The sequence below is a fragment of the Vanessa atalanta genome, chromosome 5 (assembly GCF_905147765.1).
Source record: "Vanessa atalanta chromosome 5, ilVanAtal1.2, whole genome shotgun sequence".
Lineage (NCBI taxonomy): Eukaryota > Metazoa > Arthropoda > Insecta > Lepidoptera > Nymphalidae > Vanessa > Vanessa atalanta.
In genome coordinates, this window is record NC_061875.1 from 8795623 (window position 1) to 8809209 (window position 13587).

Consider the following 13587-nt stretch of genomic DNA (forward strand, 5'->3'; position numbering starts at 1 on the left):
TCGAAACATTCAAATGTATATGTTTTCCTTTAATTTTTAATTTTTTCTTTTCCTTTTCCTGTCCAAATACTAGTTACGTATTATTGTATAAATATCATGTTTATAATAACTCAAGTTCCATTTGCCTACCAAGTTTAGACATATAAATCAAAGGCCTAAACTTGTCTGTTATAAAAGCAAGCGTTCATTTACTTACTAATGTTGTAATGTTTAAAGGAAGTCGAAACGTAACTGTAACCTTTAGCATGGCGTATTTCGTAACAAATTCGCTAAGACATCATAACATGAATTGCTTAAAAATTTACGACATATTTTTTAAATTATATATTAAGTATAAGTAAGATCTTTTTCCACAATAAATAAGAAATATTCTTTAATGATTCCTAAAAAAATTAAAAAATAAGTGATGTATGTGGCGTGTTAAAAGCATACCTATATAATTGATATAATACTAATAATAACAGTACGTTTATTTCTATATACATAATTAATTATGTATATAAATAAACGTACCGATAATATATAGACTAGACTAGAGTTAATAAATGTTATACGTCTTATAGAAGATTAAGTTCGCTTATTTTTATCGTTTAAAATGTTCTACCATTTAGTGCAAACTCCACCCGGCTTTCGTTGTGAACCCACACAGCCCTGGCATAGTATTTCGATATGTGAAATTTGATAGGAGCGACCGAGTTTTGCGAGCGCTTTATCCGGTTGAATTGCGTTTCCTATACCGTATAATGAAGAGCAAATTTTGCAGTCTCTTTATAATAAAACTGTAAACCTGTCAGTCATAAAATACTATCGCAAAAAGTAAAGAAGTATACGTTTAATAATAAATTGTGTCATAATTTATGTCTAGGATTCTTCGAATGTTTCTTAAGATAACTTCGTAACCCGTCAAGATACGCATCTATTAAATTTATAGCAGCAATTTATTTTTGTGTCCTAATAGTAATTAAAAAGATTACATAATATATTTTAAAGTTTTGACAATGTTTTGAAATACACAAAATTGATACGGAAAATATCAAGATACCTTCACGATAATAAACGAAGATATTAAGAGATACATATTTATGGAAATAACGAAATTTATTTTTTTCCTTACGATACGAAACTGTTCTTACGAAATCCCAAACATTTTGCGAAAGGAGTTTGGTGAATTTAAGAACAAAATACTTGTAGACATGGATTTGTGGTGTGTTGCATCTTTGCTTTTTCGAGATAATAAATAAAATAATAAAACATAATTAAAAAACACCCATTCCTCTATTCCATAGCTTATTTTTAATACATAATTTAAGCCGTTTATTGCTCTGAAATTTGAATGTAAGCGGCGTCCGTGAAAAATTTAGAGGTTTTGTTTTGTATATACGTTGAGAGTGCCAGGACTAGTTTGACAGCTTAATATTTCACCGCACAACCCGTGGGTATCATTTTTTTCCCGCATATTTGGCGGCCGCTATCCGGTTGTTTGGTGCAGGTGCATCGGACGTTCACCCCGTCAATCATTATATTTAGGGTTGTCATTCATTATAATATTTACACTTGACCTTCGAAACTTAATAAAAACTATTTTTTTTTCAATATTTTATAGGGTCACGAATTCCTTCCTAAGTATATGTTTTTAAAGTGTTTTTAATTGTTTGTAATATTTCGTTTTTGTGTTTCAGTTTTAAATGAATTGTGTGTAGTGTAGTTAGTTATTTGTCTTTTGTATTAGGTACAAAAAACTTATAAAATAAATATTTAATTAAGGACTGTTTAACATCAAATAATTTATAATAAAAAAAATATAGACTTATCTTTTATATTGTTTGACATACATCATAATCAAAGTAGTAGGTAACAATTTAGATTATATTTAGATAATTATCATTAATTCAATAAGTGAAATCGTTAAATTATAACGTCGTACATGTTTAAAAATAAAGATATTTTATAACGAATTAAGGTTAAAGTTAGGATTTCCCTTGATTGACCATGGCCCTAGACGTCAATGACCACGCTTGGATGAAAGTGAAATTGCTATTTGCTAACTCGTTCCTATCTTTCGATTGGCCAATTGTCAGAGAAATTAGCACAGATAATATATAAATTGCATTGAAAGCCGGCAAGTGCACCTGTGCAATTTGCTTGAGATACAAATTACCTATAAACTCTATCTTTTAAAGATAATACTTAGAACTGTAATGAGCTGTTCGTTTTCGAAAATACAACGTCTGTTGTTTTATTTTTTAATATATTTGTAGTGATGTAAGTTAGATCTCCCCGTGTTACATTGTCTTTACGAAAGACTTCACTTAATTTCAGCCATTAGTTAGTAAACAAATTATTATTATTATTATTATAGAATAATATTATTAATGTAGGTTCGATTGGAAGGTTCAAATGTGGTTTTTAACTATTTCCTAAGCAACTTTTTTTTTTAATGCTATTAATAGAAGCACCTATACACAAAATAACATATCAATCTTTTTATCCATTAAAACTTGGTATCGTTGTCTTTGATGTGCACCCATATAAAGATGGTTTTAACTTACCCTTGGAAATAGAATGTGAAGAAATTTTGTAAATTAAATTCCCAAAGTTGGTTGCACATTAGCGATGTAAGGAAGGGTTAACATTTCTTAAGGCACCAAGCAAAGTCTATAGGTATTGGTGAAACACAAGTGGCCTATTTGTCTGTCCGCCTATTTATGTTATAATAAATATATATTAAAAAATATATTGCTATTAAACTTAAAGAGGTAATTATTGCGCTTAAATTCGAATTTGTTATTTTTTTTTTGTAGCCAACGGATCATATATAGATAGAAGATATATTCTATGCAGATTTAAGCTAACCTCAAGCTTTCAAGGCCAACAAAATACTCTCATTATAGCGTGCCGTTAATAAAACGTTAATTTACAGTTGAGATATATTTTTCAGTTCTTATTTGAAATTAATTTATTCATGTGACATAAAAGTCAATCAAATTTAATAAATGGGTTTTTCCAACACTCGATTTTATGTCGTTAAAAAATTTAAAATAGAATAGTCTATTTATATTCTTTTTGTAACGTAATTTTCTTTGTATATATAATTTAAAATAATTTATGCTATCTCCAACAATTAAACCGAAGGTTAAAAATGCAAGTGCTTGCAAGGTAGACCTTGTAGCGTTTTAATTATCGCTCGCTTTGCTAATTACAGATGTTAACGTTCTAAATACAAAATACATATTTGCATATTTATTTTAATATTGCTTTGGTATCTATATGGACAAATTAAAAGTATGGTAATCGTTAAATGTGTTTTTAGTGCTAAGCGTGCTGGTAGTGATTCATGACGGTGATATCACCATTTTTATTTCAGAACTAGAACGAGCAATCGCAGAAAGAGCGAGGCGTCTCGAACAGGCTGAACAGAACACGGAAGAAATAGAAGCCGGTACAAATCCCACGCTACAAGAAGTGCGCGCTCGCCTGCGACACGCCGCCCCGACGCCATCTCCCGCCGCATCGGCGCATTAACTTGCGTTTCACGTTCCAAATAAATCGCAAATCATAATCATATATTTGATTCCGAAACATTTCTAATGAAAATGATTCTTGAATAATGATTCATCACGAATCTTATAATTTTGTATTTGTGGTCGAAATTTCCTATCATCGATTGCAGCGCCATCACGTGTCATCGTAGCTAAAATTCGACACGCCATATTTACTAATCTCTATAAAGATACACAGATGTCGCTAGTATGACGAAGCGCAATGAAAAGCATCTGTCATAAATATTTTCGACTTGTAACGGTTTTGGGTTTCGAAGAATGATGTAAGACGCGCGAGATTGTAGGCCGATGGCCTATGCTTTGATTGCAAAGCTTGTAATTGTTTGTTTATAATTTTAATGATTGTATAGTTAGATAGGAATATGGTGTTTATTGTTTGTCATTGAAACTAAGTCACTAAAAGTGTCACAAAAATAAACTTTTTATATAGATAGTTTTATTCCGTAGAAATTAATTGATAACTATTATTATACATTTTGTTTCGTTTTGGTATACATTTTTAATCGATTGAATATATTTTTTTGTTTAAAAAATGTAGTTACGGTGTTAAAGATTTAATTTGACGTGTATTGATGTATTATGTTAATAACAAACCATTGACTGAGGAAACGACTGCGTGAGCTGTAACAATAAGGGTATCGTCGTCTTCAACAAGAGACAAAATATTTTTCTAAACTTTTTAACGTGGCAATACTAACATTTCATCGTGGTACTCATCTATAAGCGTTCACTATTCTCGTAAGGCACATTTATGATTCTGTAGGTCTTCATCACTATACATATATAGGTAATATCGTCATTATAAATTTTCACTATTTTTGACTAAAACGTATAGAGTAGGTAGATGTTGATACATTACGGCTTAGGCTTGAAGATTTAAAAATAAAATTGATTATATCATATTTATTAATAAAAGTAGAGTTCTTATGAAAATTAGTAAAATTACCTTCTACACAGAATTATTCCCATACCAATTTTAATAAATGTTATCTTTCCCATGTACCAAATAGTTGTCCAGTTAATAATTTATATCGAAGTGTTCATGAAAGTGATAGAAATGAGAAATATTTTTGTATTTTTATGTAATACCTATAGAGCATATTTGTGTAAAACTTCTAATAGTAGGTAGCGGTTCTCATGAAAAGCAATACGAACTCGTTCCAAGCGGACGCTGCATTCCCATATTTTACGGTACGTTTTTCGTTTAGTATTTCGTACATTTGCTCGACTTGTGGTTAGTATTTTGAACATTTTATATTTGTTTCTGATCAATGTCTATTTCTTTTTTTTTTTAATTACTTTTTGTTTGAACATGAAATATTTTCAATAACGAGATTGCAGTATCTGCTTCGAACATCCTAAATATATGAATATTTTATAAATATGTAATGAATTATAGAATCTCTGAATACATTTAAAATAGTAACTATAACATCAAATAGTTTTCATTCTAGATTATAATCATTTTTTTCAACCAATTACGGCAAATCGACACAACATTAAACAACCAATACTTTATCAATAAATCTTATAATTTTAAAAATGTTGGTAACCATAAAACTTTGAATCAGGTTTCTCGCTCCTGCATATTGGCTTGAATTAATGTAAGAAAGTAATACAAGATTAATGTTTTGATGTAATGTTTTATACGAAAATAAAATGTTTCTCCCCATTGTGCCTATGATTGATTGTTATTTATTTTCAGGAGGTTATATTATTGAAGTGTATTTATAAATAGGATGATGTCTCTCACTGAAATATGAAATTGAAAACAAGTCCACTCGTTATTCTTTCACTCCCCCTTATAAATTTATGTTTTGTCAAATTTAATGTTTATTATTTATATTAGAATGACTTAGTACAAAGATCGTCTTCGTAATATGAAGAGGTAGCTTCGGCTTGAAAGCTGTGTGTCGTGGCCATTTTAAGTTTGATATTATGTGACTAATCTAGTATTTAAGTGATTTAATTCTTCATAAAGTTTACAATGAAAATGTATCAAAGTTTGATCGTTTACATAGAATAATAAATGAGTTTTAGCATTTTCGCCTTTTGTATTTACCTTTCCCAGAAACTTTTATAATTATAGTTGTTAGATGTGGTTTTCAGATAATTGATCTACAAAAAAAAGATTTAATATATGAAAGTTGTTATTAAGATAAATAAATAAAAATAACTACGTAGTAAATCATCTAGGTGTTCAGTTTGATATTATGCTATCACAAAAAATGTTTAGTGTCTATTAATGTAATGGCGAGACGAAAAGTTAATCAATGTCGGAATTAATAAGGAATTATAAAGCCCTTAGAGGAATTATATAATTTAAAAAAAAATCTAAATCAAATTTTAATGAACCTTGGATTAATCATAGTAATCAAATATATATTGCGGAAAAACGAATAGTGTTATGTCAATTATAATTTATTGTTGTTATTTCTGTGTGCAGGAAGGCACGACATATCGCGAAAAATTAATGACACATAATAATTTCATGAATTATTGAAATTAATTCAACGCTATTAGCAAACAATGATAATGATCGGGGGAAATTTGCCGGGTTCACGAAGCGTAAACGCTTTCGTTTTCGTAGGACAACCGGAGAGTCACGTTATTAGTTACGAGCTCTACACCCCAGGCACGGATCGAGACCGTTCAGCGTTCTATTAGTTCAGTCGCTACTCGGACACCTTCTACTGTCCACGCTTTCGGACAATGCTATTTGCGCGGTTACGGTACCAGTGATCGATATGTACACCAAGTTTATTTGGGTTACTCTAATTACACTAATCATACTACAGAACACCGATGGAAAGAAATCAAAAAAGAAACGCATTAACAATGACGCCGCGGAGTCAACCCCGCAGCCGAATGTGCTAACGTACTCTACGTTTGGCTTTAATGATGTCGGATCTTATGACGGGTTTGTTCCAAGTTCTCCCGACTATGCTAATTACCTGACAAACAATAAACAGGAATCTTCGACGCGATTATATGCACCGGCATTTCCATCGGCTTTAGAGTCTACAGGATTGGGTACTTACTATGATCCTCAGCCGGACGTAGGTTCTTTTAGTATTAGTAGTGACGGATACCAAGCAAGTGGACAGCCCTATCAATTTGGATCACAAAATGTTTTTACGTCTCAAAACCAGGATGATAGTGGTGATCAAAATCAAAACGAAGAAACAAAAGAGGTATATCTAAATGCCGATAGTAATAATTCTCCTATTTATGGAACGAAGATTAGCTCGAGGGGTAAAAATAAAAATTTTGATAATTTTAATCATACAGAATATAATGTATATGGAAGCATTTCACCTACTATAAACAATGATGTGGTTTTTAAAAACCTCAACACAAATTATCCCAATTTACCATCAATGTCTCAGTCCACGAATAATGATAAATATTTAATGCCATCGCCTCAAAGTTCATCATCACTGAAATTTCCAAAGGTAGTAGATTTTACTCATTTTAAAAATTACTATCCCACCAGTGTCGATACTAATTTCCAAGAATCTAATCAAAAGCCTTTTAATTTAGATTTACATAACAATGTTGATACAAATTTAAGTCCTTATAAAAGTTATACCAAATCGGAACTCAAAGAAGAGCAACTACTAAAAAACAAACTTAATTACAAAGATGAAAAAACAAAGAGTGAAATTTCGGAACCTAATTATTTTGCAAGTGAAGATGTGCCCGATATTAAAATCAATTTTAAAAACAATAGAAATAAAAGTGAGTTTAAGGATAAAATCAAGAATAAGCCCTGGAATTTAAATAACAATAATAATGATGGTAAAAAATCCAGAAATCCAACCAAAGGATATGATTATTCTACAAATTATAGTACAACGAGTTTTAGATTTGATAATAGTGCGCCAAAGAGGCCGTTCAATAGCAGCATTGATGAAATTGCTCCAGCAAGTAGTAATTCGGATTACATAGGCTATCAGTTTCCCGATAAAGATTTTTCTGCATTGAAACATACACAAGGCATCAACTCTCCTTTTGAAATTGAAAACCATGGCATAGTTTCAAACAGTTACAATGATAAGTATAAACCTTCAGAAGATTACTTAAATTCTTTCAAAAACTTGTATTCTGCGATTCCTAGTACTACTTCCCACTGGGGAAATATTTTTAAGACAACAGATTTTTCCTCGTATAAAAACCACCCCAAAACTCCCGTATACAAGGATGATATAAATGATGAGATAGTACACATTCCAAAAAGACATCAAAACGTAAAAAACGGAAAGTACTTTGATAGTAAATTGAATGATTTTTCATTTCCCAACACATACAAATTGTATAAAGATAATGATGACAAAGAACAATTAGATTGGACAAAAAATATTTTTAACACTAGATTTAAATCCGAAGAAGATTTGCTAGGGCTAAGAAATCATGATACCTCACATCCCTCTTATTTACCGACGTTCAAGCCAAGCTATAACGATTTTGCTGAAGATATAGATTACAAAAAACTAGTTCAAAAATGGCGGCAAAACTACTTGAAATCGAAGCTTAGAGACTCTAATCGTGAATATGAAACGTATGCATCGGAAACAAAGCCTATCCACGTACCTCTTCCTAGGCCTTACTCGGTAAGTAATATAGAAGATTTAGTGGAATGTAAAATTTATTGTGTGCACTGGCTTGGAATCCTTCAATTGCCTGATCATCATTTATGTAATTAATAATAAAAAAACGGATCACGGAATGCGGATCGTGTAGGCAGACTTCTCGCGTCGCGCACTATTTTCTTCGTTAGCTCGTGGTCAGTAAGATGATTCGCCTATATAATTACACGTTTAGTAGGTGAAACGTGAAATTAAACACCATGATCTACTTTTGATTAGTATTATGTTTCTATGTAGGTACATGTTTCTACCTGCCCACTACAGGTCCTTTTTATTACAAATTAAATAATATTATTGGTTCCATATAAACAAGTTTTGTATGTGTTTAAGAGATATCATAAGGTTATTATATACAAAACTTTCATGAGCCGTGTGATAATTTATGTTATAACATTAAAATAGCAAAAGAAAACAAGATTGATGACTGAAAAAGACCAGTTTTTGTCCGCGGCTTCGTCGGTGTTTTCGGGGGCGGTTGTTGGTTTTAGGTATAACAAAGTATCCATACCTAAATTCACCAAATTCAGTGAAGTAGTTTAACCGTGAAAATGTATCAGATATACAGACTAACAGAGAGTTACTTTCGCATTTATAATATCAGTATAGAATAGTATTCGTATTCAATTAGTTACCACTAACGTAATACGTTACCATAAAGAACTTTTTAATTCTTCAATACTGTCATATTTATAAGGCTATTAAACAAATAATAAAAGCTTAATTGAATATAAAGATAAATTCTCTTTTATAACACATATTTTTTCCTATTCACAGACTTCCCACATAATATTACTTTTTATAGCGTTTGCAGTAAAAGTAAGGCAAATGCTTCGATGATTGTTTTGCGCGCATTTTGTTTCTCGTGTTTGTTTTTTTTTTATTTAATATTAATAATCAATTTAAATATCGTTTAACTGATATAATTATAAATATGGGTTGTTTGTTGTAAGATAAAATATGGAGATATAATATAAATGAAAATTTATAAGTTTAATTACAATACAATTATTTAATTACAATAGTTAAATTTAAACCTTACCTAGCCTAAACGTTGTAAAATTACAAGTGTACAAATGGAATATTCCCCGTTAAATTTGAAAATTATCCGAAAAAAATATTACACTACATTTGGAGAAAATAATGAGTCAAATCTTTTATTTTTTACTCCAAGTTACCTCAGTCATATTATTTAACGTTGTTGACGTTTGATTTATTGACGTATTAGATATCTGTTGGGTACCTTCAGTTATTTTATCGTCAAACAGTTTAATTCGTTTTAAATTAATTTAATGATTTCTCTGTATTATTAATAATAATCTGCAAACGTTTTTTTGTGTTGTAACTGAATAAATACTAAGCCGATGTACATAAAACTTATATCAAATGATGCAATGCGTTTCGGAGAAGGAATTCATTAGTATATAATATCTGGCCAACAACGTCTGCCGACGGTTTTGCTTGTATATATTTATAAGCATAATGTACATACCTATATAGGTGTATATTGCATAATTACATAATTCGTTGATTATGGTATTTAAAATTGCATGCAAAAGCACGTTTAAACATTTTCACATTTCAAATTATGCAATTATAAATTTGGTTCGTTTTGGTGGTTTTGGTTCTATCGCACACTTAGTTTTCTTTAATAATCGACTTACAGATAGATGTGCCGCGTCCGGTAATCGTGCCGGTGCCGCAGCCTTACCCGGTAAAAATTCCCATACCAAAACCGGTCGCTGTGCCGGTTGTAAGGGAGATAACCGTGCCTATCGAGAAGCCAGTGCCGTATCCGGTCATCAAAAAGGTTCCTTATCCCATAGAGAAGCTAGTTCCTGTACCTGTTGAAAAACAGGTGTGTTTTTATGTATTGGTCTTTTTTAGATATTTTTATCATTACTAACATACTGTAATAAAATACGATTTTAATCGTAAATATGAACAAATAATTAATGAAAGTAAATAAATGTTTTTAAGTTGTAGTCGTTTATGTAAATAAAATGTTTCACAATCACAAGCACAGAACCAGTATAATATTTTCGGAGCACAATCATGTAGTTGCAAAATCATCACTTTTTCATATTATGCTTATTAATTCTGTAACACAAAAATTATAATTTTATTTTTTTGCTTCTATGAAATGTAGGTCAGGTTGTCTTAATACCGTCGGCTGCAGGGATATAACATTGATATTTTTATATTTTGATTATAGATAAAAACAAACAGAAAAATATGGTATGATAAAATCTTTAGTAAAACCATTATTAATACAGATAATAAATGACAAATTGTTTTTGTTTCCGTTTTAGTAAAACAATATCTGTAACTAAGATTTGCAAGAATGATAAGATTAATTATAATCAGTAACGGTTGACAGGCATGTCATCATCAATATCTTTGCAATATGTTTGATAAGGTCGAGGAACCTAAGAAACTCAAAGAACTTCTTGCCTTAGGAATTTATTGCTAAATTTCTTTGGCATCACTGACCTCGTCAGTAACACTTATGCCTAAAAAAAGGAGATTATGTAAAACCAAAATTTTGTACAGAATAAATATTGTAATAATCTGTAATTAATAGATGATAATAATTAAAGTTAACTAAATTGGAGTGGAGTAGATAATGTCGGTAACATTTGAATTGCTCGAAAAACACTTTTTATACCTTTTTTGTTAAAACATAACTTACAGGTACAAGTGCCAGTTATGAAACCGTATCCAGTACACATTCCTCAAATAAGACCCGTCTTTCACCACACGAAACCTCACGACGATAATGACTTGGAGTCAGAAGAAGACGAGTATTATTCCCGACCAGACACTAAGAGACCTGTTTACAAACGTCCAAAAAGGTATTTTCGAAATTCAGAGTATAAATGCAATATTTTATTCCCTAGCCTCTTCATGACCTTCACCTTCTTCCTATTAAGGAGAAGGCAACTATAACTTCAAACTTGTTTTCATTGCGTTGCATAAATGCGTGTTGGTGGAAGCCCATGTGGCGCATTTCATCCAAGACTTTCAGATCTTCACGATGTTTTTGTCCGCCGCTGAGCAACAAATTAATTAAAAAAATAAACACACACAAATAAAATATTTTTTAGAAATACTTAATATTTATGTTCTATTAATGTATAGGATTTTAGAATTAGAAAGTTCATCAAAGATTATAAGCAAATATTCACAAAAAAACATTGTAAAATTTGAATATTTAGTCGCACGTAAGCATCACATTTGTATTGGCATATTAAATGAATTGGTCAGCTTTTTCATAAATCATTAATGTTTCAAGTGTTTAATTGATCATCAAGTTATGGAGATTTAATCCACGATTTAATTATGTATAGAATAAATGATGGGGTTTCAAATAAATAAATTATATTTAAAATTTGCAGCTCTCGTAACCGACCCCGTACTCCGTCCAAAAGACCATCACGCATGACATATCAAGATCGCAATAGGAGACGTGTGCCAAATAGAAGACCGTCTTTTCCTTATCATAACCAAAGACCCAGGAGACCTTACCCTTCAGATAGTCGCTCCCCACAAAGGTACCGCGATGATTTCGAAGAAGATGACACTGAAAGTGAATTCGAAAACTATTGTAAAAGAACTGGCAAATGTTAGTATTATAGAAGATTTATAGGAAGAGGCAATATTTCAGCTTAAATTTAGGGTTCCGTACCAAATGTCTAATGTCTTTATAAATATGCTAATTAATCCAAATATCAGGGCGTTATATCTATGTAAGAAAATGAATGAGTTTTTAAATTACATAGGAAAAACTGGTGTAGGATAATTACAACAAATTTATTGTTACCGAACAGAATTATCCAATTTTTCATTTGATGGTACGGAACCCTTCTCTGTGCGAGTCCTCGATTTTTACACATAGTAGTTTTAAGGATTAGGTAGGCAATATTCATAAACCATGCATTTTCTTAGTATTGTAGATATATTAATAAGTTAATATATATATATCTTACTATCTCCTATAGCATTAATTTCTAAGTATTATTTTGTATTTGGTATTTAAAGTTGTTGTGCCAAAATCCTATATTATTAATCGCGTCTGCGATAAAACGTTGATATATAAGTGCTAAAGTTTTTATTTATTTTTTAATTATTTTCAGTCTATTAATAAATAAGCAAATTAAATTGTTATTATTGTAAATAAAACGAATATTTTAAGAAAAAACTTTTTTAATCCGTTTCAATATCCCGTAGCATTGTGCTTTAGTGACACAATTGAGGAAATAAAATAAGGAATAGAGAATGTATAAATTAAAACGTTAATTATATTATCATAAATCTTACAGCCGATAACACAGCAATCCTTATTGTCAGCGCGCACGCAGCGAGATCAACGCACGGTCGCGCTTGGACGCGCGCTTTTCCTAACGCTCTGCTAAACAAGTCTCATTCCGTGCTCATTCATAACGTGTTATAAATATATCAATATTGAATTAGATAAAGAAAAATTATCACACTTGAAAACTAAATTAATGTATGTTGTTTATCTTCAATTTTCACATTATAATTTTCTCTGTATGCGGTTTCCATACAAGAACAATAAAGACATGATTTATTTTTATTTTTATAACATTAGTGTGCAAATAGGCCGCTTGAATGTATGTGGTCCCCACTGCCCATAAACTGTAAAAATAAGAAATGCTAATAAAAAAAATAATGTTAATTGTATGGCCTCCCCTCTATTTTACGGACGTCGGCCTCATATTAGAGGACAAAGAATAATTATGTTTTTAGGATTGCACAAAGCTGTCACGCTGAAAACCCACAGATATTTTTTTCACATTCCACGCGCGTTGTTAGAACCACCACTGTTGGAATTGGTGAGTGGTACACACTACAACTATTATACAACAACTAGTAATGTTGTTTCCTCCAAACCGTTTTTGGTCATAATGGCAGCCATTTTCAAAGAAGATTTGCCAGCCACGCAATAGTTATTATAGGGTAAAATGTACGGTACAACATTGGTGCAGAGGACTCTCTATTCCCTCATTCTTCTAATTCGATGGGACTGTAATTTGACACGACCGGAAGCAGTAAAGCGCTTGCGCAGCGCTTTGATGTGCTTTTCGAGTATAAACTTCTTCTAAATAGGGCCAAGATAGCCTATTTAGAGGACGAGAATCTTAATTGAAGATTGATCAGGTCCTATTGATGATGTTTTTGTCATGTTGGCCTACCTGACGGACAATGGCGCGGGGAACATTACAATGTACACATAGGTGCACTCTTCATGCCCGACTTACGATTTGATGAACCCAGCTCAATAATCAATGGGAAATATAATTAGAATAGGAAAAGGCAAGACAAACAGGCAGTGTAATACAAACAGTTGAGTGCCCGGG

The 13587-nt window shown here is 31.2% G+C and overlaps 2 protein-coding genes across 2 annotated transcripts in view; both read left to right on the forward strand.

Annotated features, from left to right (window-relative positions):
• Positions 1-5602, forward strand: part of LOC125064173 (protein FAM107B) — a 30309-nt gene extending 24707 nt beyond the window's left edge. The window contains exon 4 of the mRNA XM_047671085.1: positions 3365-5602. Within this exon, the coding sequence (XP_047527041.1) occupies positions 3365-3522 (158 nt within the window). The 3' untranslated portion in view covers positions 3523-5602. The remainder of the gene's footprint in view (positions 1-3364) is intronic.
• Positions 4698-12179, forward strand: LOC125064367 (putative uncharacterized protein DDB_G0282133). Its single transcript, XM_047671354.1, has 5 exons — positions 4698-4751; positions 6176-8173; positions 9873-10064; positions 10901-11061; positions 11605-12179. The coding sequence occupies exons 1-5, from the start codon at positions 4698-4700 to the stop codon at positions 11834-11836; spliced, it is 2637 nt and encodes an 878-aa protein (XP_047527310.1). The 3' UTR covers positions 11837-12179.
• Positions 12180-13587: the final 1408 nt, after the last annotated feature.

What these genes read in the sequence shown, in the direction of transcription:
- LOC125064367 (XM_047671354.1), top strand. Translation starts at nt 4,698, where the DNA reads ATGAAAAGCAATACGAACTCGTTCCAAGCGGACGCTGCATTCCCATAT. An exon ending in CTGTACCTGTTGAAAAACAG is followed by an intron (nt 10,065 to 10,900) that starts GTGTGTTTTTAT and finishes CATAACTTACAG; the next exon opens with GTACAAGTGCCAGTTATGAA. An exon ending in GTTTACAAACGTCCAAAAAG is followed by an intron (nt 11,062 to 11,604) that starts GTATTTTCGAAA and finishes TAAAATTTGCAG; the next exon opens with CTCTCGTAACCGACCCCGTA.